This window comes from Balaenoptera musculus, chromosome 18 (genome assembly GCF_009873245.2).
Source record: "Balaenoptera musculus isolate JJ_BM4_2016_0621 chromosome 18, mBalMus1.pri.v3, whole genome shotgun sequence".
NCBI lineage: Eukaryota > Metazoa > Chordata > Mammalia > Artiodactyla > Balaenopteridae > Balaenoptera > Balaenoptera musculus.
Window position 1 is genome coordinate 5,610,716 of NC_045802.1, and position 27,784 is coordinate 5,638,499.

Sequence of the window (27,784 nt, forward strand, 5' to 3'; positions counted from 1 at the left end):
GTAGGCATGAAGAAGGTATGATACTTCTCTGAGTATATCTTTTAGTACATAGCTTTAGCTTTCAGGACCATAGTCATGTTTCACATACTCAAAAAAGTAAATCATTAAAGCCAACCAGGATATGGGGGGAACTCAAAATGGAATACAAACCAAGTGAAGTTAATTGTATCACAAATAACTAACATAACCAGAGTGAAGGTGGTGGGAAAGAAAAGAACGAACATAAATAACTTTGGAAAATAATGCTTTGGACACTATAAAGTCAAAGACAAAAAGAACTGCACACAAATACTGTATTCTGGTGTTGTATAACAAATACTCTTGTCTGATGTTGTTTAAGAACTACTAGGTCTTAATACAATCCTGAATATTGCATAAGAATATAATTTATACTACATAAAACACAATGCAGCGCTTAATACTAGGAACTGAGACCAATCATCATTAATTTTTTTTTAAAAAAAGCTTGTGTTTTATAAGAAAACACTTAAATGTGTGCAGCTATTTTCTCACATTGAAAAGACACTTAAAGGGACTTCCCTGGTGGTCCAGTGGTTAAGAACTCGCCTTCCAATGCAGGGGACGTGGGTTCGATCCCTGGTCGGGGAACTAAGATCCCACATGCCATGGGGCAACTAAGCCTGTGCGCTCTGGAGCCCCCATGCCACGACTAGAGAGAAGCCCACGCATCACAACGAAGAGCCCGTGGGCCACACCAAAAGATGCTGCGTGTCGCAACTAAGACCCGATGCAGCCAAATAAATAAATACTAAATAAAAGACACTAAGACTTTAAAATGTCATAGCAAATAACATTAAATTTTTTCTTGTCTGCACAAAAGTACTATGTATGCAAAATGCCTTAATTATTAATAAATCAATGTGTTATGACACCAATATCTGTTAAAAAGTTAAACCAACCATGCTTCTGGCATAAAAAAGAATCATGTATTAAATCAGGAGTTTTAGGGTAATTCCCTGGCAGTCCAGGGAACTGAACTCTGCCCTTTCACTGCCAAGGGCACGGGTTTGATCCCTGGTCCAGGAACTTAGATCCCGCAAGCCAAGTGGCACGGCCAAAAAAAAATCAGGAGTTTTACATGCATTTGGAAGGTTGTTATTGACGCCTATTTCACACTGCTTAAAATTTGAGAATATATATATTTTTTTAATTTATTTATTTATGGCTGTGTTAGGTCTTCATCTCTGTGCGAGAGCTTTCTCCAGTTGTGGCAAGCGGGGGCCACTCTTCATCGCGGTGCGCGGGCCTCTCACTATCGCGGCCTTTCTTGTTGCGGAGCACAGGCTCCAGACGCGCGGGCTCAGTAATTGCGGCTCACGGGCCCAGCCGCTCCGCGGCACGCGGGATCCTCCCAGACCAGGGCCCGAACCCGCGCCCCCCGCATCGGCAGGCAGACCCCCAACCACTGCGCCACCAGGGAAGCCCGAGAATATTTTTAATATCTCTGATTTTGGAAGGGAAGTGGGGGGCGTCCAGGGCATCGTGGCATGTGTCTATGTATTATACTTACGTTAAAGAAAACAGAGTGACTATATATCTGTATGAATCCTTAAGTGGATAAAAGCCATAGAACTGGCTAATTTATGTTCACTTTTTGTTGTATATAGACTTTTAATATTTTCAGTTCTCGATCATTTAAGCTTCCTTCATTTGAGTAAATACCTAGGCTGTGATAGATGAATAGCATGAAGAAGAGTAATGACAAGCAAGGTTGGAACTTGAAGGAGTCAGAGCCAGATTATGGAGCGACGTGCATGTCACTTTAAGCCGTGGGAAGACCAAGCCAGGCTGTAAAGGATGTAGCCGCACTTCAGGAAGACCCATGTGGCTGCCCTACCTGAGCTGAACTGTGGAAGGAAGAAGCTACTTATGATATTGTGACTATGAAGGCTGGAATTAGGGAAGTGGCAGGGGGGACTAGGGAATATGAGGTGGTTATAGGAGAACTAGGAAAGAAAGGAAATTGACAAGACTTGGTAACTGACTGAATGTGAGGGCAAGGGAGAGGAAGCAGTCCAAAACGAGGCTGAGCTTTCAAGCCTAGGAACTAGACAGGGCCATAAACAGAAATCCATTAAAACAAGAAGATGCTTGGGGAAATAGAAATGAAATAAATTATACAGGTGTGTCTTAATGAGCAAATGGAAAAATCTACTTATCTAAATCCAGGAGACAGTTGGAAATTAGGGATTCAGGCTTGAGAGAGAAGCCTGGCTTCTTTTTAAGGAGAAAGGGAAATTCCTGTTTCTTACTCATTCTAGCGTCACTGTCCTTCCTGAATCTAAACCCAAAAAGAACAAGACTCTTGATGGAATGGAGTGCCAGGTAGCAATGAGTACAGATGCTCATCTGTGCCAGATATGAGTACACAGTATACTTAAACACATAAAAAAGAAAAGCCCATAAGCCATGGCAGGTGTCAATAGCCTACAAAGTATGGTCTCTAGAGAAAATAGCTAAAGTTGTCATTTTAATATTACTTTACCAAGGGATTCGATGGTGATGTCCCCACTGATGAATCATTGTTTCTATGGTTGATTAAAACACACTTGATCACAGGCAGATCTTGATTTGTAATAGTCTCAAATATCATTGCGGAAAAAACAACTGTAAAACAAAATAAAGACAATGATGTCGATATATGCACACCTTAAAAAGAAAATACGTGTCTGTCTTACAACAAAACAAAATGTAATCAAGGGAAAGTGGCCAACAGGAAAGTATGTAGGAAATATAATTTCATAAAAGGCAAGTCTTACTATCAGTCAGGAGCGGAGGTCCTTAGAGCAGTGTTTTCCAAGGGAACTTTCTGCATGATGGAAATATTCCTTAGCGCTATTCAATAGGGTGGTCTTAGCTGCATTTAGCATTAAGCATTTGAAGTGAGGCTAGTGCAGATGAGGAACTGATTATTTGTATACCAGCCATTGTTTCTTCTTTATGGTTTCCTGGTGCATATAAACATTATGTTTACACTATATTGTAGTCTGGTAAGTGTGCAATAGCATCATACCTAAGGAAACAATGTACGTACCTTAATCAAAAAATACACTCTTGCTAAAGAATGCTAACCATCATCTGAGCCTTCAGTGAATTGTAGTAATAAACATCAAAGATCACTGATCACAGATCACCATATCAAATATAATAATAATTTAAATAATTATTGAATAACTGAAATATTGTGAGAATTACCAATATGTGACACAGAGACACAAAGTAAGCAAATACTGTTGGAAAAATGGCACCGACAGATTCACTCGAGGCAGGGTTCTCACAACACTTCAGTTTATAAAAAATGCAATATCTGTGAAGCACAATATAGCGAAATGCAGTAAAACAAGGTATGCCTGTTATCAGCAGTTCATTCCCTTTAATTGCTGGGGAGTAGTCTATTATATGGATATAACACAACATTTCAATTCATCCACCTGTTGATAGAATTTGGATTGTTTCTACTTTGGGGATCTTACAAATAAAGTTGCTATGAACATTGGTATAAAAGTCGTGGTTTGGATGTATGAGTTCATATTCCTTGAATAAATACCAAGGAGTAGAATACCTCACTCACATGGGAGATGTCTGTGTCACTTTTTAAGAAAGTGCCAACTGTTCTCCAAAGAGGGTGTATCACTTTATATTCCTATTGGCAGTGTATGAGAATTAGTTGTGCCATGTCCTCACCAACGCTTGGTAGGATGAGAATTTTTAATTTTAGCCATTCCAAGAGGCATATTATATCTCATCGTGGTTTTAATTTGCATTTGCATCCTTTCAGATGCTTGTATGACATCCTATATATTCTTTGGTAGTATGTCTGTTGCATCTTTTGTCTTTTAAAATTGGGTTGTTTATCTTCTTTTTATTGAGTTTTGAGAGTCGCCCCCCCCCCCAGTTTTATTGAGATATTGTTGATATATAACATTGTATTAGTTTCAGGTGTACAACATCACAATTAGATATATGTATTTATTGTAATACGAGTACCACGATACGTTCAGTTAACATCCATCAACTCACACAGTTACTAAAGTTTTTTTCCTGTGATGAGAACTTTGAAGATCTACTCTCGAGATGTGGATGGACCTAGAGTCTGTCATACAGAGTGAAGTAAGCCAGAAAGAGAAAAACAAATATCATATATTAATGCATATATGTGGAATCTAGAAAAACGGTACAGATGAACCTATTTGCGGGGCAGGAATAGAGACATAGACATAGAGAACGGACATGTGGACACAGTGGGGGAAGGGGAAGGTGGGATGAATTGGGAGATTAGGACTGACATAAATACACTACCATGTGTAAAATAGCTAGCTAGCAGGAACATGCTATAAAGCACAGGAAGCTTAGGTCGGTACTCAGTGACGACCTAGATGGGTGGGATGGGGGGCTGGGTGGGAGGGAGGTCCAAGAGGGAGGGGATATAGGTATACATATAGCTGATTCACTTCATTGCACAGCAGAAACTAACCCAACATTGTAAAGCAGTTATACTCCAATAAAAAAATAAATAAACAAATAAATAATTAAATAAAGATCTCTCTTAGCAACTTTCAAATATATAATAGAGTACAGGTAGCCCCCACTTTTCAAAAGTTCACTTTATGCCACTTCACTTTTACAAAAGACCTGCGTTAGCACCTGTTTTCACTAACTGAAAGAAATCTGAAGAGGATTTTTGCTTTTATGAAAAAAGGTGAAAAGCAAAAATAGCATTCAGAGTTTGTTTTGTAGCGAGCTCTTATAGGGGTGGCTTGAACCCCAAGCAAGGAGAGTGGAACTGCCAAGCTCTTTCCCCAGAAACTACGCTCAGCATCTCACCATCAAGCCATCATAGCTTTGTACTGTGTCTGTGAGCATCTGTGCTTTATCTCCATTTATTCTGTGTATCTGTTTGCAAGGTGTGTCCCTAAGGTAATAGCTTCTTCACTTTACACCATCTGGGCTTACAAAAGGTTTCACGGGAATGCTCTATTTTCAGATACTGGGGAAACCTGTATTGGTAACTATCGTCACCATCTTGGACATTACATCCTCAGAACTTATTTATCTTATAACTGGAAGTCTGTACCTTCTGACCACCTTCACACATTTCTCCCACTCCCTACCCCCACCTCTGGCAAACACCAGTCTCTCCTCTGTTTCTGTTTGGTTTTTTTTTTTTTCAGATTCCACATATAAGTGAGATTATACAGAATTTGCTTGACTTATTTCACTCAGCATAATGCCCTCAAAGTGCGTCCATGTTTTCACAAATGGCAGGATTTACTTCTTTTTTATGGTTGAATAATATTGTATATATATAGTTGACCCTTGGACAATGTGGGTTTTAACTACACCGGTCCACTTACACATGGATGTTGTTCAATAAATATTTGGAAAAATTTTTGGAGATTTGTGACAATTTGAAAAACCTCGCAGACGAACTGCATAGCCTAAAGATACTGAAAAATAAGAAAAAGTTAGGTATGTCACGAATGCATAAAATATATGGGGCCTCTCTGTGCATCGGGCACACCAACTTGGGTTCAGCAAGAGATTTATGATCAGAACTGCCCGTACCTGTAAATCTGCTAACTAGCCTTGAAGGGAAAAGATAAATACAAGCTGTCTTTTGGTTGTACAAGAAGGTCTGGACAATGAGGAACTTTTTCTGGATTGGTTTCATCGATGCTTTGTCCCTGAAGACAAAAAGTACCTTGCCCGTAAGGGACTGCCTTGGATTCTTTTGACACTGGACAATGCCCCTAGCCACCCAGAGCCCCATGAGTTCAACACTGAAGGCGTTGAAGTAGTCTATTTGCCCCCAAACATCTAATTCAGCCTCTAGATTGGGGGGGTCATAAGGACCTTTAAGGCTCATTACGCACAGTTCTCTATGGAAAGGAATGTCAACGCTATGGAAGAGAACACCAACAGAGAGAACATCATGAAAGTTTGGAAGGATTGCACCACTGAAAATGCCATCATTGTTAGAGAAAAAGCCATGAAAGCCATCAAGCCTGAAACAATAAATTCCTGCTAGAGAAAACTGTGTCTAGATGTTGTGTGTCTGACTTTACAACACAGCCAACTGAGGAAATCATGAAAGAGATGTGGCTATGGCAAAAGAGGTGGGAGGTGAAGGGTTTCAAGATATGGATCTTGGAGAAATTCAAGAGCTAATAGGCACCATGCCCGAGGAATTCCCAGAAGAGGATCTGATGGAGATGAGCACTTCCAACCAGAGCCACACGATGAGGAAGAAAACACAGAAGAAGCAGTGACAGAAACCAAATTGACATGGGACAATCTGGCAGGAGAGTTCCAATTATTCAACACTGCTTGTGACTTCTTTTATGACATGGATCCTTCTATGATACAAGCACTGAAACTAAAGCAAATGGTGGAAGAAGGGTTGGCACTATACAGAAACATTTTTAGAGACAAGAAGGAAAAAAGTCAGAGATAAATTACGATGTATTTCTGTAAAATTACACTAAGGGTGCCTACCTCTCCTGCCTCTACCTCTCCCGGCTCTGCTACTCCTGTGACAGCAAGACCAACCTCTCCTCCTCTCTCTCCTCCTCAGCCTACTCAACGTGAAGACGACAAGGATGAAGACCTTCATGATAATCTACTTCTACTTAATGAATAGTAAATCATCATCATGTCCTACAGTTAATAAACTTATCTCCTGTGTATGTGTGTATCTTCGTGTGAAAATCTAACTGTATGAGATGTTTTTGTGTCACCATCATCATCATCACCTATGTATTCATCATGTAGACCAGCAGTCCCCAACCTTTTTGGCACCAGGGATCAGTTTCGTGGAAGACAATTTTTCCATGGACCAGGGGTGGGGGGGGGGAGGGGAGGGATGGTTTAGGGATAATTTGAGCACATTACATTTATTGTGTATTACATTGTAATATATAATGAAATAATTATACAACTCGCCATAATGCAGCATGAGTGGTAGCCGTGAGCTTGTTTTCACTTGCCACTCACTGATAGGGTTTTGATATGAGTCTGCAAGCAATTGATTTATTATGGTCTCTGCGCAGTCAAACCTCTCTGCTAATGATAATCTGTATCTGCAGCCACTCCCCAGTGCTAGCATCACTGCCTCAGCTCCACCTCAGGTCATCAGGCATTAGATTCTCATAAGGAGCGAGCAACATAGACTCCTTGCAGGCACAGTTCACAGTAGGGTTTGGGTTTCCGCTCCTATGATAATCTAATGCTGCTGCCTATTTGACAGGAGGCGGAGCTCAGGCAGTAATGGGAGCGATGGGGAGCAGCTGTAAATACAGATGAAGCTTCACGCGCTTGCCCGCCACTCACTTCCTGCTGTGTGGCCTGGTTCCTGCTGTGTGGCCCAGGGTTGAGGACCCCTGGTGTAGACCATTGTGTGCAAGACTTGTATTGAAGTGGATAGCCTATCCTTATGTAGGCATAAGGTGAGTGATATTTAATATAAAATTAATAATGTTTAGTTTTCTTACTGTTTTATAATTTTGCTTTCAAAGAATTACATTACCATATTGTATGCCTCTCTATTGTAATTGGAGAAATTGCATATCAGTCTGTCACCACAGGTAAGTGGTTTTGTAAAAAAATAACAATTTTTCCGATATTGTATTATGAACATGACTGTAATGCTGTATGCCATAAAATTTTTATAACAATTCATTCATTAATATATAGGCTAGGGACTTCCCTGGTGGCGCAGTAGTTAAGACGCCAGGCTCCCAATGCAGGGGGTCTGGGTTCAATCCCTGGTCAGGGGACTAGATCCCACATGCATGCTGCAACTAAGAGTTTGTATGCCACAACTAAGGAGCCAGCGAGCCGCAACTAAGACCCAGTGCAGCCAAATAAATAAATAAATAAATAAATATTTTTAAAAATTATAAAAGTATATATATAAATAGACTAGGCTAACATGAAGAGCAATCATATCACTTAACACTAAGCTATCATAAAGCAGTCATATTGTTGCTTCTTCATTATCAGTGCAGGAATCGTTATAAGTAAATACGAATTTCTTTTTCATTATTATTATTATTATTATTATTATTTTGGCTCACCACACGGCTTGCAGGATCTTAGTTCCCTGACCAGGGATTGAACTTGGGCCCACGGTAGTGACAGCGCCAAGTCCTAACCACTGGCCTGCCAGGGACTTCCCCATCTTTTCATTTTTGATGTGTAGTGTTAGTAATACACATAACACCTACAGTGTTTTGTAACATGTAAGACAATATTGATGTAGGTGCTGACAGATGATTCATCATGTAAACAGGCGATGGAAACTTACAGCATTGATAAATACAGTATAGTACCGTAAATGTATTTTATTTTACTTATAATTTTCTTAATAGCATTTTCTTTACTCTAAGTTTACTTTATTGTAAGAATACCATATGTAATACATACAACATACAAAATATGTGTTAATGAACTGTTTATGTTATCAGTAAGGCTTCTGGTTAACAGCAGGCTATTAGCAGTTAAGTTTTGGGGGAGACAAAAGTTATACTCGGATTTTCAACTGCGCAGGGAGTCGGTGCCCCTAACCTCCACGTTGTTCAAAGGTCAACTGTATACACCGTATTTTCTTTACTCAGTCATCCATCAATGGACACTTAAGTTGTTTCCACATCTTGGTTACTGTAAATAATGCTGCAATAAACATGGGGCTACAGACATCTCTTTGAGATAGTGATTTTGTTTCCTTCAGATATACACCTAGAAGTAGAATTCCTGGATTATATGGTAGTGCTATTTTTAATTTTTTGAGGAACCTCTATACTGATTTCCATAGTAGCCATACCATATTATATTCCCTTCAACAGTGCACAAGGATTCCCTTTTGTCCACATCCTCACCAACACTTATTATCTTTTGTCTTTTTAATGACAGTCATTCTAACAGGTGTGAGGTAATACCTCATTGTGGTTTTTTTTTTTTTTTTTTTGGCCATGCGGCATGCAGGATCCTAGTTCCTCAACCAGGGATTGAACCTGTGCCCTTGGCAGTGAAAGTGTGGAGTCCTAACCACTGGCTGGCCAGCGAATTCCCTCATTGTGGGTTTGATTTACATTTCACTGATGATTAGTGATGCTGAATGCCTTTCATCTACCTGTTGGTCATTTGAGGGTCTTCTAAAAAAAATGTCCACTTCCTCTGCCCATTTTTTAACCAGATTATTTGGGTCTTTTTTTGCTATTGAGTTGTATGAGTTCTTTATATATTTTGGATACATGATTTGTGAATATTTCCTCCTATTCCATAGGTTACCTTTTCATTTTGTTGATAGTTTCCTTGGCTGTGCAAAAGCTTTCAGTTTGATGTGGTCCTATTTAGTGTCTTTTATGTGCCATACAAATTTTAGGTTTTTTTTTTTCCTATTTCTGTGAAAAATGCCATTTGAATTTTGATAGAGATTGCCTTGAATCTATATATTGCTTTAAATGATATGGACATTTTAACAATATTAGTTCTTCCAATCCATGAAGACATAAATTCTTTCCATTTATTTGTGTCTTAGTCATTTTCTTTCATCAATGTCTTATACTTTTCAGTGTAGAGATTTTTCTCCTCCTCGGTTATATTTATTCCTAGGTATTTTATTCTTTATGATGCAATTGTAAATGGGATTGTTTTCTTTTTCTGAAAGTTTGTTGTTAGAACCACATAGATTCTAACAACCACAGAATAGAACCACAACTGATTTTTTTATATTGATTTTGTATCCTACAACTTTACTGAATTTGTTGATTAGTTCTAACAGGTTTTTGGTGGAGTCTTTACAGTTTTCTATCTATAATATCATGTTATATGCAAATAGAGTCAGGTTTATTCCTTTCTTTCTGATTTATATGTCTTTTATTTATTTTTCTTGCCTCATTGCTCTGGCTAGGACTTCCAGTACTATGTTGAACAAAGGTAGCAAAAGTGGGCATCCTTGTCTTGTTCCTGATCTTAGAGGAGAAGCTTTCAGCTTTCACCATTGAGTATGATGTTAGCTGTGAACTTTTTATATATGGCCTTATTATGTTAAGGTACATTCCCTCTATACCCACTTTGTTGAGAGTTTTTGTCATAAGTGGATATTGAATTTTATCAGATGCTTTTTCTGCATCTCTTGAGATGATCATATAATTTTTATCCTTCATTTTGTTAATGTGGTGTATCATATTGACTGATTTGCAGATGGTGAGCCATCCTTGCATTTGTGGAATAAAACCCACTTGATGATGGTATATGATCCTTTTAATGTATTGTTGAATTTAGATTGCTAACATTTCATTGAGGATTTTTGCATCTATGTTCATCAGCGATATTGGCCTGTAATTTTCTTTTCTTGTAGTGTCTTTTTCTGGTTTTGGTGTTAGGGTAATGCTGACCTCATGAGTTTGGGAAGTGTTCCCACCTCTTCTATTTTTTAGAAGAGTTTGAGAGGATTGAAACATTTCTCCTTTAAATGTTTGTTAGAATTCATCAGTGAAGCCATCTGGTCCTGGATTTTCTTTGGGAGCTTTTTTTTTTTTTTACTGATTCAATCTCCTTACTGGTATTTCTGTTTCTTCATGATTTGGTCTTGGTAGGTTTTATGTTTTCTGTTTCTTCATGATTTGATCTTGGTAGGTTGTATGTTTTTAGAAGTTTATTCATTTCTTCTAGGCTGTCCACTTTGTTGGTATATAATTGTTCACAGTAGAGACATACCTTGTTTTATTGCACTTTGCTTTATTGTGCTTCACAGATGTTGCGTTTTTAATAAGGGTGTGGCAACCCTGCCTTGAGCAAGTCTATCAGAGCCATTTTTTCCAACGGCATTTTCTCACTTCATGTCTCTGTGTCACATTTTGGTAATTCTCACAATATTTCAAACTTTTTGTTATTATTAATTTGTTATGATGATCTGTGATCAGTGATTTTTGATGTTACTACTACAAGTCACTGAAAGCTCAGAAGATGGTTAGCATTTTTATCAAGAAAGTATTTTTTAATTAAGGTGATTTTTTTTTTATTAGTCTAACTAAAGGTTAGTCTATTTTGTTTATCTTTTCAAAAAACCACGTCTTAGTTTCATTGATATTTTCTATTTTCTTTTTAGTCTCTATGTTATTTATGCTCTGATCTTTGTTATTTCTTTCCTTCTAGTAACCCTGGGTTTCATTTGTTCTTTTTCTAGTTCCTTGAAATGTAAAGTTAGGTTGTGCATTTGCACTCTTTATTTTTGTTTAATGTAGATGTTTATTGCTATCAACTTCCCTCTTAGAACTGCTTTTGTTGCATCCTATAAATTTTGATGTTGTATTTCCTTTTTTATTTGTCTCAAGATATTTTTAAAAATTTCTCCCGATTACTTTTTGACCTATTTGTTGTTAAGTCGCATGTTGTTTTATTGTCACATAATTTTGAATTTTCCAGTTTTCTTCTTGCAATTGATTTCTAGTTTCATACCACTGTGATCAGAAATATCCTGGAGAATGTTCCAAGTGAGCTTGAGAAGAATGCATAGTCACCGTTGTTAGACAGAATGTTCTATAAATGTCTAAGTCCCCATAGTCTAACACATAGTTTAAGTCCAATGTTTTCTTATTGATTTTATGTCTAGATGATCGATCCTTTGTTGAAAGTGGGGTATTGAAGTCCCCTACTGTTATTACATTGCTGTCTATTTCTCCTTTCAGGTCTCTTAATATTTGCTTTATGTATTTAGGTGTTCCTATGTTAGGTGCATAAATTTTTACAGATATCATATCCTCTTATTGGATGACTCTTATCATTATATAATAACCTTCTTTACCTCTTATTACAGTCTTTGGCTTAAAGTCTATTTCATCCGGTGTAAATATAGCTATCCCTACCTTCTTTTGGTTTTCATGTGCATAGAGTATCTTTTTCCATCCCTTTCCTTTTAGTCTGTGTGTGCCCTTAAAACTGAGTGAGTCTCTTGTAGGCAGCATATAGTTGGCTGTTGTTTTCCATTCAGTCACTTTATGTATTTTGATTGGAGAATTTAGTCCATTTACATGTAAAGTAATTATTGATAGGTATGGACTTATTATTACCATTTTGTTCATTGTTTCTGGCTGTTTTGTAATTCCTTTGTTCCTTTCTTCTTCTCTTGGCTCTTCCTTTGTGACTTGATGCTTTTCTGTAGTTGTATGCTTAGATTCCCGTCTCTGTATGTTTTGTGTATCTATTATAAGTTTTTGCTTTGTGCTTACTGTGAGGCTTATATAAAATATCTTATATTTATTACAATCTATTTTAAGCTGATAACCACCTGTTTCAATATATACCAAAGCTCTATATTTTTATTCTCCCCTCACACAATTTATATTTTTGATATCATAATTTATGTCTTCTTATTTTGTGTATCCATTAACAAATTGTCATAGTTATAGTTATTTTTACTACTTTTGTCTTTTAGCCTTCGTACTAGATTTGCAAATGATTTGCCCACCACCATTACAACATTAGAATATTCTGAATTTAACTACATACTTACCTTTACCAGTGAGATTCATACTTTCATATATTCTCCTGTTACTGATTAACATCCTTTCATTTCAGCTTGAAGAAGTCTTTACAACATTTCTTGTAAAGCCAGTCTAGTAGTAATGAACTCTCTCTGCTTTTGCTTATGTGGAAAACTCTCTCTCTTCTTCAATTTTGAAGGACAGGGGACTTCCCTAGTGGTCCAGTGGTAAAGAATCCGCCTTCCAATGCAGGGGACGTGGGTTCGATCCCTGGTCAGGGAACTAGTTTCCCACATGCTGCGGGACAGCTAAGCCTGCATGCCACAACTAGAGAAGAGAAAACCCACATGCCACAGCTAGAGAGAAGCCCGTGCGCCACAATGAAGAGCCCACGTGCCGCAACTAAGACCTGACACAGCCAAAAAAATAGTTTTTTTTTGAAGGATGGTTTGCCAGGTATTCTTGGTTATCAGTTTTCTCTTTCAGCATTTCAAATATATAATGCTAGTCCCTTCTGGCCTGCAAAGTTTCTGCTGAAAAGTCTGCTGATAGTATTATAGGGGTTCCGTTGTATCTAACAAGTTGTTTTTTTTCTTACTGCCTTTAAGATTTTCTCCTTGTCTTTACTTTCTGACAATTTATTTATAATGTGTCTTAGTGGGTCTCTCTAGATTCATTTTATCTCTCTGGGCTTCCTGGATCTGGATGTCTGTTTCTTTCCCCCAGATTAGGGAATTTTTCAGCCATTCTCTCTTTGAATAAACTTTGTGCCCCTTTCTCTTTCTTTTTGCCTTCTGGGACCCCTATAATATGAATATTGTTCAGCTAGATGGTGTCCCTTAAGTCCCTTAAACTGTCTTCACTCTTTTTCTTTTCTTTTTTTTTTTCCTTATTGCTCCTCTGATTGGATGAATTCCACTGCTCTGTCCTTGATTTCAATAATTCTTTCTTCCACTTCATCTAGTCTGCTGTTGAACCCCCGTTTTGAATTTTTCAGTTCAGTTATTGTATTCTTCAGCTCTATGATTTATGTTTAGTACTTTCTTAAACTCTCTCTCTCTCCATGCGAATTCTTACTTTATTCATGCATTGTTTTCCTGACCTCAGTGAGCATCTTTATGACCATTATTTTGAACTCTTTACAGGTAAATCACTTATCTCCATTTCACTGGGGTTTGTTTCTGGAGTTTTATCTTGTTCTTTTGTTTGGAACACACTCCTTTCTTTCTTCATTTCCCTTAATTCTCCATGTTGGTTTCTGTGAATTGGATAAAACAGCCATATTCTCCCAGTATTCACAGAGTGGTCTCTTGTAGAAGATAAATCTTATCTTTCAGCCCAGGCTTAGCTCTTGGTTGTCTCTCAAATTGCCTTCTTTGTGCTTATTGTCTCCCAGTAGTGAGGGTGTACCATGACTTGTCAGTGTGCCAAAGGGGAGGATCTCAGTCAGCACCTAGATGCACAGAGATTTGAAGCTGGATGTTCAGGCAGTGGCTTTTAAAGTATGCAAGCAGACCTCTTTCAGGGAAAGAATGGGAGCTAGTGTTTCTGTCTGCCCTCTCCGCACTGAGCCATAAAGGATAGCCAGTTAATAAATGTTTCTTTGTTTGCTGCAGTCCAATGGGGCCCACAAATGCAAGACCTGCTGGCCACCAGATCAAGGAGGTGTGTCCTCTGCATGGCAGTCACAAAGGCCAGGGTTCTAGATATGCGCAAAAGTTCCTTTCAGAGAGATATCAGAGGGGGGACGTGTAGATGGTGCTTCCAGCCTCCTCAGTCTCAGGCAGAATTGCAGTCAGTTCCTAGATGTATGTTAAATTAGGAGTCTGACCCTCAGGTTGAAAATAGGCCTCTTTACAAACAAACAACCCAATCAAAAAATGGGAGAAGACCTAAAAAGACATTTCTCCAAAGAAGACATACAGATGGCCAACAGGCACATGAAAAGATGCTCAACATCGCTAATTATTAGAGAGATGCAAATCAAAACCACAATGAGGTATTATCTCACAACAGTCAGAATGGCCATCATCAAAAAGTCTACAAATAATAAATGCTGAAGAGGGTGCGGAGAAAAGGGAACCCTCTTGCACTGTTGGTGGGAATGTAAATTGATACAGCCACTATGGAGAACAGTATGGAGGTTCCTTAGAAAACTAAAAATAGAGGGAATCCCCTGGTGGCCCAGTGGTTAGGACTCCACATTTCCACTGCCACGGGCCTGGGTTCTATCCCTGGTCAGGGAGCTAAGATCCCGCAAGCTGAGTGGCACAGCCAAAAGAAAAACAACTTAAAAATACAGCTACCATATGATCCAGCTATCCCACTCCTGGGCATACATCTGGACAAAACTATAATTCAAAAAGATACATGCACCCCAATGTTCATAGCAGCACTATTCACAATAGCCAAGACATGGAAGCAACCTAAGTGTCCACTGACAGATGAGTGGATAAAGAAGATGTCGTATATATATATATACAATGGAATATTTCTCAGCCATAAAAGAGAATGAAATAATGCCATTTGCAGCAACATGGATGGACCTAGAGATTATCATACTAAGTGAAGTAAGTCAGAGAAAAACAGAGAAAGACAAATATTATATGATATCACTTATATGTGGAATCTAAAAGTATGATACAAATGAACTTATTTACAAAACAGAAACAGATTCACAGACATAGAAAACAAACTCACGGTTACCAAAGGGGAAGGAGGGGCATGGATAAATTAGGAGCTTGGGATTAACAGATACATACTACTATATATAAAACAGATAAATGACAAGGTCCTACTGTATAGTAGAGGTAACTGTATTCATTATCTTGCAATAACCTATAATGGAAAAAAAATCTGAAAAAGAATATGTATATACTTACAGGTATAATTGAATCACTTTGCTGTACACTAGAAACTAATACAACATTGTAAACCAACTATATACTTCAATAAAATTTTTTTTTAAAAAATAGGCCTCTTTAAGGAAGAAACTGGGAGAAGGACGTTTATGTCTGTTGCCTCGGCCCAGAGCCTTGGGTGTAGTCATAATGAGTCCCTGTAAACCTTTACAAACTGTTTCTTTGTTTGCTAGATTCTGGTGGGTGTCATGGACACAAGCCCCACTGGCTTTCAGAGCCAGGTGTTTTGGGGGCCTGTCCCTCAGATGGAAGTCCTAATAGTAGGAACACTAGATGCCGGGTCCAAACCCTTCACTCCTCAGGGAGAAAATTAAAGTTGTGAGTTCCTTACCAATTGCATGTTGCTGTGCTGGGGGCTGGACTTATGGCAAGATTGTGTCTCAGTCTTTTCTATCCATTTCATTTTTTTTTTTTTTTTCTCATTTGCCTGATGTGTAAGAGTTGCTTAGCTGGTTTCTGGATTTCCTTCAGAAGGAACTGTTCCATGTGTAGCTGTAGATTTGGTGTGTCCATGGGAGGAGGTGAGTTCAGGAGCTTCCTTCACAGTCATCTTCGAGTTTTTAAAATATGTATATTCTGGATATAAGTCCTTCATCAGATACGTAATTGACAAATATTTGCTACCAACCTGTGACTTGTCTTTTGAAGACCAGAAACTCGATCTTGAAGATGTCCAATTTATCAGTTTTTCTTTTATGGATTATGCTTTTGGTTTGTTAACTAAAAAAATCTTGGTCCAATATAAGGTTAGAAAGATTTTCCCCTAGGAGTTTTACAGTTTTAGGTTTTACATGTAGGTTTTTACATTTACATTTTAGTTTTAAATTTAGGTCTATGATCCATTTTGAGTAAACTTTTTATATGGTATGATACATGAATCAAAGTTGTTCATATGACCGTATTTGCAAATGAGTATCTAATTGTTTCAGCACCATATATTGAAAGATTATGATTTTTCCATTGAATTACCTCTAAACTTCCATCAAAAATAAATTGATTGCATATTTCTGATTTATTGCTGGAATTCCTATACTTTTCCACTGATCTATTTGTCTATCTTGGTGCCAATTCCCCATTGTCTTATTATTGCTTTATAATAAGCCCTGAAATCAAGTATTATTAATATTCAAACCTTGTTCTTTTTTTCAAAGTTGTTTTGGGTATTCTAGGTCTCTTTCATTTCCATATGAATTTTAGAATAAGCTTGTCAATTTCTGCAAAAACTTCTGCAGGGATTTTGATAGGAATTGTATTGCATCATTAGATTGATTTGGGCAAAACTGACATTTTAGCAATATTGAGTCATACCGTACATAAACATTGTATACATCCTTTTATTTAGGGCTTCTTTAATTTCTCTTAGCAATGTTTTGGAGTTTTCAGTGTACAGATCTTCTCTATCTTTATCCCTATTTCCTATTTTTGTGCTGTTTTATATTTTTCACTTCAATTTCTGATTGTTACAGAAGCACAATTTATTTTTCTACACTAAACTTGTAACACGCAAACTTACAGAATTTGCTTATTAGTTATCATTACTTTTTTGTAGGTTCCATAGGATTTTATACATATATGATTAATGTCATCTGCAAATAGACAGTTTTACTTCTACCTTTCCAATCTGGATGCCTTTTCCTTGCCTTATTACACTGGCTAGAATCTCCAGTACAATGTTGAAAAGAGGTAGTAAGAATGGATACCCTTGTCTTATTTCTGACCTTAGGATAAAATACTTAGTCATTTGATGTTAAGTATGATGTTAGCTAAGTGTTTTTCATAGATACCTTTACTTAGTTTGAGGAGAATCATTTCTATTCCTAGTTTGCTGGGGAATTTTATCAGGAATGGATGTTAAATTTTGTCAAAGGCTTCTTCTGTATCTATTGAGATAATCATACAGGTTTGTTTTTGTTTTTTAATGGCTTTTCTTTTTTATTCTGTGAATATGGTGAACTACATTGATTCATTTGCAAATATTAACCAACCTTGACTTCCTGGAATAAACACCAGTTAGATATGATATATTATCTTTTGTATACACTGTTGAATTCGATTTGCTAAAGTGTTGCTAAGAATTTTTGCATTTATATTCATGGCAATTATTGGTCTGCAAGTTTGTTTTTGTTTTTTGCTTGTAATGTCTTTTTCTGGTTTTGGTATCAAAGTAAAGCTGGCCTCATAGAATGTGTTGAGAAGTATTATCTTCTCTTAAATTTTCTGGAAGAATCTGTGCAGTATTGGTATTATTTCCTCTTTAAATACTTGGTAGATTCCCCAGCGAAGCCATGTGCTCCAGTAATTTTCATTGTGGGAATATTTTAAACACAAATTCAATTTATTAACAGACATAGCATTATTTAGGTTATCAATTTTTCTTGGATGAGCTTTGGTAGTATGTGTCTTGCAAGGAATTTTTTCCATTAAATGTAAGTTGTCAAAGTATAAAGTTGTTAATAATATTTCCATATTATCCTTTTAATATCTACAGATTCTGCAGTGGTGTTGCCTCTCTTACTCCTGATATTAGAAATTTGTGTCCTTTTTTCCCCTGATCGATTTGGCTAGAGGTTTAGCAACTTTATTGACATTTTATTGCTCTTGGCTGCACTGATTTTCTCAATTTTTCTCCATTTAATTGATTTTCACTCTGATCATGTGTGCTTCCTTTGTTTCTTACATGACTTTTTTTTTTTTTTTGGCTGTACCACACGCTAAGAGAAATCTTAGTTCCCCAACCAAGGATCGGACCCATGCCCCCTGCAGTGGTAGCACAGATTCTTAACCACTGGACTGCCAGGGAAGTCCCTTACATGGGGTTTAACTTGTTATTTTTCCCCTCTTGCTTGTGCTTAGATTTGATATCATTGATTTGAGATCTTTATTATTTTCTAGTAATTTATAGCAGTATAATTTAATGCTGCTAATCATTTAATAATTAATAATTTAATACATTTCCTCTTAAGTACTGCTTTAGAGACATCCCACAAATTCTGATAAATTGCATTTCATTTAGTTCAATATACATTTTCACATATCTTTTGTTTTCTTCTTTGACCCATGTATTATTTAGAAATGTGTTATTTAGTTTCCAAATATTTAAGGATTTTCCATTTATCTTTCTTTTATTAATTTCTAATTTAATACCATTGCCATCAAAGGATACACTTTGTATGTCTTGAATCTTTTAAAATTTATGGGGACTTCCCTGGTGGCACAGTGGTTAAGAATCTGCCTGCCAATGCAGGGGACATGGGTTCGAGCCCTGGTCCGGGAAGATCCCACATGCTGCGGAGCAACTAAGCCCATGCACCACAACTACTGAGCCTGACCTCTAGAGCCTGTGAGCCACAACTACTGAGCCCATGTGCCACAACTACTGAAGCCCACATGCCTAGAGCCCTTGCTCCACGGCAATGGGAAGCCCGCGCACCGCAACAAAGAGTAGCCCCCGCCCGCCACAACTAGAGAAAAAGCTTGTGGTGCAGCAACAAAGACCCAATACAGCCAAAAATAAAAATAAATAAATAAAAGAATAAAATTTATGGAAGCTTGTTTTATGGTCCAGAATATGGTCTAAATTGATGTGTATTGTATGCAACTGAAAAGAACCTATATTCAGCTGTTGTTAAGTATTCTTTAAAGATAAATTAGGTCAAGTTGGTTGATACTGTTGTTCAAGTCTTCTATATCTTAATGCTTTATTTCTCTTTCTTCTATCAATTATTGAAGGAGTATTGAACTCTCTGAATTTAATTATGGATTTGTTCATTTCTCCTCACAATTCAATCAAATTTTGATCCATGCATTTTCAAGCTCTGTTATTAGATGCATAAATATTTAGAATTTTTATGTCCTTTTGATAAATCAAGCCTTATAGCATTATGAAATGACTTTCTGTCCCTAGTAATATTCTTTGCTCTGAAATATACTCTGTCTAGTATTTTAGCTTCTCCAGCTTTCTTTTTTTCTTTTTTTTTTATTATTTATTTATTATTTTTATTTTTGGCTGTGTTGGGTCTTCGTTTCTGTGTGAGGGCTTTCTACAGTTGCGGCGAGTGGGGGCCACTCTTCATCGCGGTGCGCGGGCCTCTCACTATCGCGGCCTCTCTTGTTGCGGAGCACAGGCTCCAGACGCTCAGGCTCAGTAGTTGTGGCTCACGGGCCCAGCTGCTCCGCGGCATGTGGGATCTTCCCAGACCAGGGCTCGAACCCGTGTCCCCTGCATTGGCAGGCAGATTCTCAACCACTGCGCCACCAGGGAAGCCCTCCAGCTTTCTTTTGATTAGTGTTAACATGGAATTTTTTCCCCTATCCTTCCACTTTTAACCTATTTGTGTCTTCCTATCCAAGTTTGGTTTCATTTAAGAACATTATAGTTGGGTCTTGCTTTTTTTTTTTTTTTTTTCCTTTTTAACAAAATCTGACCACCTCTGCCTTTGAATTGTGATATGTAGATTATTTAATGACATTATTGACATGCTTAGGTTTCAATCTACCATATTATTCTTTGTTTTCTATTTGTCCCATCTGTTCTTTTTTCCCTTTTCCTGTTTTTCTGCCTCCTTTGGGAATAATTGAGTATTTTTTTTATGGTTCCACGTCCTCTCCTTTCTGGGATCATTACCTATAATGCTTTGCTTTTTTATTTTAGTAGTTGCTTTGAGGTTTATAGTATATGTCTTTACCTTAACGTAGTCTACTTCTAAGTGCTCTTGTACCACCTCATATATAATATCAGAGTACAATAGTATCAATATATACTTACAATAGTATATTTCCATTTCATCCCTCTTTAGGCTTTGTGCTATTGCTGTCATACAGCGTACTTCCACATAAGTTTTAAACCCCCAAAAATCACTGATATTATTTTTGCTGTAAGCAATCAATTATCTTAACAAGTTAAACAATTTTTTTAAAAGTCTTATATTTTACTCCCTTTGGGTGGTCAAATATACATGTAATTAGAGTTCTTGGAGAGAATGGGGGAAAGGAGGACAGAAGAAAATATTCGATGAAATAATGGAGAAAATTCTTTCCACATCTGAGGCAAATGATAAATCCACAGATCCTAGAACCCCAACAAAACCCAAGCACATGAATCAGGAAGAAAACTGCAAAAGGTACGTTATAATCAAGTTACTTAAAGCCAATGATAAAGAGAAAATCTTAAATGCATCCAGAGAAAACAGATACATTCATACAGCAGACTTACATGTATGTTTGACCAACTGAAGTCCTCATGTAGCTCACTGATTCTCTGTTCATTTTACTTTGACTATTTTCTCTGTTCATTTTGGACAGTTTCTACTGCTGTGTCTTCAAGTTCACCAATCTTTTCTTCTGCAGTATCTAATCTATTAATCCCAACCAGTGTAATTTTAGTTTTTACCTCTAGAAGTTTAATTTGTGTGATTTTTCATATTTGCTATTTCCCTACTTAACATGTACAAGCTTTCCTCTAGCTTCAGGAACACAAGGAATATAGTGATAACAACTATTTTAATGTTCTTGTCTAGTAATTCTATATTCTATGCCATTTATGGGTGTCCTTTGGATATTTGAGTTTTCTCCTTATTATGGGTTGAATTTTTATCTTTTGTTTGTCTGTTAATTTGTAACAAGATGCCAGACATTGTGAATTTTACCTGCTGTCAGATATTTCTGTGTCCTGTTAAATATTCTTGAACTTTTTTCTGAGATGTAGTTAAGTTCACTGTAAACACTTGATCCCTTCAAGTGTTGCTTTTAAGCTTGGTTAGGTGAGACCAGAGCAGTGTTTAGTATAGGGCTAATTTTTCTCCACTAGTGGACTTCATCAAAACTAATAACTTCTGTTCTTCAAAGGACACAGTTAAAAAAATGAAAAGACAAGCCACAGGATGGGAGAAAATATTTTCAAAACAAACAACCTGATAAAAAACAGGCAAAAGATTTTAGGAGACACTTCATCAAACAAAACATAGCATGGCAAAAAGGTGATCAACATCATTAGTCATTAGGGAAATGCAAATTTAAACCACAATGACATATTGCTACACCCCTGTTAGAAATGTTCAAAAACAAAAACAAAAAAACTGACCATACCAAGTTATGACAATGATTTTGCGCAACTGTACAAGTACTTTGAAAAACTGGCACATTCTCATAAAGCTGAATATTCACTTAGCATACATTCCAGCAATACAACACCACTCCTAAGATATTTACCCAGGAGAAATGAAAACCTATGCTCACACCAAAACTTATGTTCAAATATTTATAGTGGCTTTATTCATAATTGCCAGAAACTAGAAGCAAACACATGAACTTCAGCTGGTTCAACAAACTTTGGCACATCCATACAATGGAATACTACACAGCAATAGAAAGGAAAAAAGATCTGATATACATAACAACATGGATTAATCTCAAATAATTACACTATGTGAAAGAAACAGACTCAAAAGTCTATATACTGTAAAATCCCACTTATATGACATTCTGGAAAATTTGGGGAAAATGATAGGGACAAAAAAAGAGATAACTAGTTGCCGGGGTTGGGGATGGGCATTAGGGTTGACTACAAAGGGGCATAAGGGGAGTTCTGGGGGGAATGGAAATGTTCTGTCTTGATAGTGGTGGTAGTTATGTGACTGTATGTGTTGGTTAAACTCATAGAGCCATACAGTAAAAAGGGTAAAATCTGTTATATGAAAAGTATACCTCAATAAATCTGACTTTTTAAAAAGCCAAAGGAAGAATTTGCCCCCACTGATATTAAGGTTCTTTCTGAGAATCCATTCCAAAACCCTGGTGGCACTTCCCAGAGTCTCGTTCCAAACATATTCTGAGCAATGAGGACAACTTCATTTGTTTGTTTGTTTTATTTTCTTGCCACAATGCGCAGCATGCGGAACTTCCCCGACCAAGGATCGAACCCGTGCTCCCTGCAGTGGAAGCATGGAGTCTTAACCACTGGCCCACCAGGGAAGTCCGAGGACAACTTTAGAATCGGAAGAGAGCTCCTGAGGGGTGGTGAGGGGGTAAGTGGAGAAAGAAATTTGGCACCCATCTAAAATAAAATTTTAGGTAAAAGTAAAGTCTACTCCACTGAAAGAGTGATGGTTTTAGACATTATAAAACAAATCAGAGAATGTCAGGACACCTCACTGTCAAATTCTCCAAGTCAAGTCTCCTGTGAGGCAGAAAACTGGGTAAGACTTGAAGATCTGAGTTCCAAGTCCAGCTTTGAGTTACCTGCTGTGATAACCCTGGATTTCAGCAAGTCGTTTAACCTCTTTGGGCCCCACTTTCCTCATTTGGTAAAAGAGGGCAGCAGACCAGCGTGGTATAATGAATATATTTGGTCTTAGTCCTGATTCCTGGCACAAAGCTCCTAAAATTCTTGGAATTCCCTGAGGGATAGGAGTGTCTGTTGTTATTCATAATGGGCCCCTTCTGGGCACTCCAGAGTTTATGCTAACAAGGCAGCTGAGGGTGGGGCCCCTCTGTAGCCTCAGGATGGGGCTGGTCACAAGAAAGATCCAGCGATTGCATGTTCTTCCTTAGACCTGGGGAGCTCTCATCTTTGCCAGTCAGTCTATGCTCTTTCTCTGTAAATTCCCATGATTTTAACTACAGTCTATTTGCTCAGGAGTTCCAAATTCATACCTCCTGTGTGTATGGCTATATGTCTGGGTGGCCCCCAGGAACCTTACTCCCAGACTGAACTCCCTATTTTCCTTCCTAAACCTACTCCCTCCCCACCCCCGCCCGGATAGTGCCAACACACCCACTGTCACCAAATCCAGAAACCCAGAAGTCATTTTCGACTCCTCCCTCTCCCCTACTTTTCCCATCATCCAGGCAGCTGCCAAACCTTGACATTTTAACCTCCTGATAATCCCCAAATCTCTCCGCAGCTCTGCATCTCTATTACCATTGCCCTAATTCCAGTCCTTGTTTGCCTCTGGCCTGGACTACTGCCAACAGCTTCCTAGCTGCCATGTTCCCTGCCATGTTCCTGTCTGCCTGACATGCATCCTTGACACAGACCCCAAAACTGTCGTTCTAAAATACACATCGAGCATCTCCCTCAAACCCCTCGACAACTTACAGCACTGGTCCTTACCATTTGAATCACGAATCCCACTGAAAAATCTGATGAAAGCAATTAACCTTCACACACACATACACACACACCCCATGAAGGGTGCAACGGACCCCCTGGATTCCATCCAGAGACTCTTGGACCACATGATAATATCCAAGTCCTTTATCACATCACTAAAACACTCCTTACACATCACACACGGAGCCTCTGGTAACCCTGAATTTTTTTTTAAAGAAAGCTACCCATTGAACAGGCTTCAATTTTCTGAGTCACAACCTTTTTTTAAAAAAAATATTTACTTATTTATTTATTTATCTTTGGCTGCGTTGGGTCTTCGTTGCTGCGCACAGGCTTTCTCTAGTTGCGGCGAGCGGGGGCTACTCTTCGTTGCAGTGGCTTCTCTTGTTGCAGAGCGCAGGCTCTAGGCGCGCGAGCTCAGTAGTTGTGGCTCGCGGGCTCGAGAGCGCAGGTTCAGTAGTTGTGGCGCACGGGCTTAGTTGCTCCGCAGCATGTGGGATCTTCCCGGACCAGGGATTGAACCCGTGTCCCCTACATTGACAGGCGGATTCTCAACCACTGCGCCACCAGGGAAGCCCCTCACAACTTTTTAAATGAGGGTTCCCCTATCCTCAGACATTGTGCCTCAGCAACCGGGGTGGAATTACAGTTTCCGTCTACTCCGTGTTTCTGACCTCTGTACCATTTTCTTCACTGTCCTATTTGCCTGGAATGTCCTGATCCTCCCCTTTGCCTGTCAAGTCTTACCTTTCTAATCAAGGGTCTGGCATCATCTCCTCTTGGAGGCCTTGCCTTATTTTTTCAGTCTGCATTAGAGGCTCAGCCTCGGTGCTTATTTCTAAAATTACACTGCAATTTTCCTTTTACATGCCTACCCTTTGCCACCAACGCCCCTAACATTAGACTGAGCAGGAACCAGGACTGCCTGGCACCTACTGGACTACACGGTGCTCCAAAGGGTCTAAGAAGGCAAGGAGGAAAATCCTGTGACTCTAAATCCTGAGGCTTTCTTCTGCAAAGCACCTGCCTAACAAGGGAAGCAGCTGCACTTTACAGGTATTATCTGATGAAGGCGTAAGACACTGCTTATCTCCTTTTCTCAGATGAGGAACTTAAGTGCAGAGGCACTCCCTGCCAGAATAAAGAATTCATGTTTCCTAACTGTGTTGCTCGTCCTGGCACATCCATCTGCATCACCTCCAAGAACAGAATCCCTAACATTGGGAACATCGTAACTCAAATAGCAAAGCAGTTGAAGACTGAATTCCGTGGATATCTTAAAATCAAAACACAATGGTTTAAAGAAATAATGACAATATCCTGTTTTAAAGTAGACTGTAAATAATTTTATGGAGGATTCTTGGCTACCAATTGACTTACAATGACAGCAGTGAAAAAATATTTTTACTGTTTAACCTAAAAAATAACAATAGTTCCTCTTTTAGGATCTTATGCAATTCCTCTAGCCACAAAAGAACACTGTGTGTGTACTTTATATTATTTTTAACTTTCCTCTACATGTGTCGGGACCCGTCAAACAGAATTGCGTGATTCCAACTAACGACCATCAGAGTTCTACAAAAGCTTTCATCACTTGAGAACCAAGGATGATCCAGCCACAGGGGTAATTCAATCACTTACGTGTAAAGCTCACAGACCCCCCCCCCCCAAAGACAGAAAAACCTTTGGCCACACAACCATGGCTACCTAAGAAGTAGCTAAGGCTTTGTTAGAAATCTTGATGGAAAAATATTAAGATCACAAAGTCATCTGATGAAAACCAAAAGCTCTATTCAGGCAAACCATCTACTGTGAGAGTCACAAGACTTTGCTATTTCAGAGTGAATAAAGGATGGAGCATAGTGGCAAGACGAAGCTAAGCAAATTACAAAGCAGGCCAAGCTAATTTTCAGCCCCTCAATTTCCCCTCTGCAAATTCTTACTCCTGTCCTCTCCAAGGTCCCTTTCAAAATCAAGATAAATGATAAAATACAATACTTTTGAGATTATTTGCTTTTTTGCCCAAATCAGAATCTTGACCCAAAGATTAAGGCAATATCTGGTGTCTACTTGGGGATCCAGCAAGATTGCAATCTTGAACACTGACTGGTAAGGGCTCTTGTCACATTGCTTTGTGAGTTTCACTAGAGAATGACCAGATGAGGGGAATAAAAAGAATTGTGGAGAAAGTCATGAAGCTGAGCCATCCTGTGGACTTCTCAGCTGAGCAGGGATACTCCCTGGGGAGTAAAATGCAGTCCACAAATTTGTTCCAAGAACCATTTGGAAAATTACTTCTTCCTAGGACCTAAAAAAAAAAAATGGCCATGTTTCACCCTGGAACAGCCCATTTGTTTTATTTTAAATGGAAGAGCCGTTGCTTTCCCACAACCATTAAACACAGCATATCCATGTTTAAGTAGTTTTAGGGAACAACAACCCTGGGATTCCTGTTGTGACCTGGTCAAAGCTTCCTTCACTGAAGCATGCTGTTTTTCATCCACAGATATTTAGTGATCACGATAAATGTGTTGGAAGGTTTAACTCACTGAAAACAAGCTCTGTGCTGAAACGTGTTCTTGGGGAAAGGTGATGACCACGCATTTTTAAAATAGAACAGAATTAACTATTTATATGTAAGTTCCCCCCTCCCCATCTCTTTCATCTTTGTACCCCCATACGCCTAGCACTGAAATAGGTATTCAATAAAAGTTTGTCAAATAAAAAAATTCTCTTTCTTTCTCATGCAGGTCTCCTCTTCCTCTTTCTTAAGTCTTCCCTGGAATATAAGTAAGTCTTCCTCCCCCACAATTAATATCTCGTTACCTGACTGTTTTCAGTCAAACAACAGGAGACTTCAATAACACCACCAACAAAATCTTTACTGATAACTAAGAATTAATGAAAGTGCCTTTTTAGTTATAAAAAGTAGAGCCAAGTAGTTCATAATTAAACCTAAGAGGATAATTTAACTATAGATCCACGTGACGTACCCAAGAAGAAATGAACAGCCAAATCTAAATTTGTATGATGGTAACAATTAGAACCAAGACTTTTAGGATCGAAGGGGGACCTTAACACCAGGTCACCAAGTCTGGTGTCCCATCCAATTCAAACCAATCTTTGCATAGCATCCCTTCCCTCACCCTCCTCCTGAATTGGTCCCCTGTAGGCTACCAGCTCACAAGAAGGCAAATAGTAAGATAAGCAGCAAGGGCAAAGGATGTCAACTAAAATGTGTAGGTCAAAGCTCTGAATAGAATTTTCTGACACTAATGAGAGAAATAGTTATCAGTTACTGAAATATTGAAATCCTCCTCCTCCTAGCCACGATCAGCACACAATGCAGCTAAGGCCATGGAGAGTACGTGTCCATTCTTTAAATACTACTTAGAAAACCTCATTATTTATGAAAGGTAGAGCTTACAATATAAGGGAAATGGGGATGGCATCCAAAAATTCAAGGAATGTAAAGCTTTTAAACATTTAAAGTCCTCATTTTTAAGCTTCTCACTTTGTGCTTCTTCATTCAAGAAAATCTGTAATAGCAAGTGTTGGCAAAGATGTGAGGAACCGGAGCTCCCATATACTGCTAGTGGGAATGTAAATTGGTAAAACCACTTTGGAAAACTGTTTGACAGTACCTACCAAAACTGACATATGCCTTCCCTTATCATCTAGGAATTCGACCCGAGGGTATCATCCAAAGAGAAATGGGTGTTTCTGTCCCCCCAAAACATGTAAAAGAATATTCACAGCCGTGTTATGTTTCATTTCACAAAATTGGAGACAGCCAAAATGTTCTTCAACAATAATGGATAATTAAATTGTATCATCTATTCATACTAAGGAAGAGCACCTAGCAATGGGAAAAACAACAACACTGTTACTAAGAACAAGGTTGAATCTCATAATCACAACGTTGAGTGAAAAAAGCTGGACATTTAAAAAAAACAATGATTTGGTTTACATGAAGTTCAAAAAACAGGCAAAACCATGGTATCAGAAGTCAGAATAGTGGCTACCTTTGGGGGGTATAATCTGAGAGGGGGCGGAGTTAGAAGTGCTCTGTGTCTTGATCGGATAATGATTAGGCGGTTACACAAACACTAATGGAGTTGTACTATTAAGATGTGTGCATATTTGCTCTATGTGAATTATACCTAATTTAGAAAAATCTGGAGAGAGATGTAGGAATTTCTGAGATTGTCCCTAAATATAAAAGAATTCAATGCAGCTTAACTATA

At 38.2% G+C, this 27,784-nt stretch overlaps 1 protein-coding gene across 2 annotated transcripts in view; it reads right to left on the bottom strand.

Moving 5' to 3' along the window:
• The window catches only part of FLT3 (fms related receptor tyrosine kinase 3), a 76,246-nt gene that overhangs the window by 47,098 nt on the left and 1,364 nt on the right, over positions 1-27,784 (bottom strand). For both annotated transcript variants that reach the window (XM_036831661.1, XM_036831660.1), the window contains exon 2: positions 2,507-2,628. In XM_036831661.1, the coding sequence (XP_036687556.1) occupies positions 2,507-2,628 (122 nt within the window). The remainder of the gene's footprint in view (positions 1-2,506; positions 2,629-27,784) is intronic.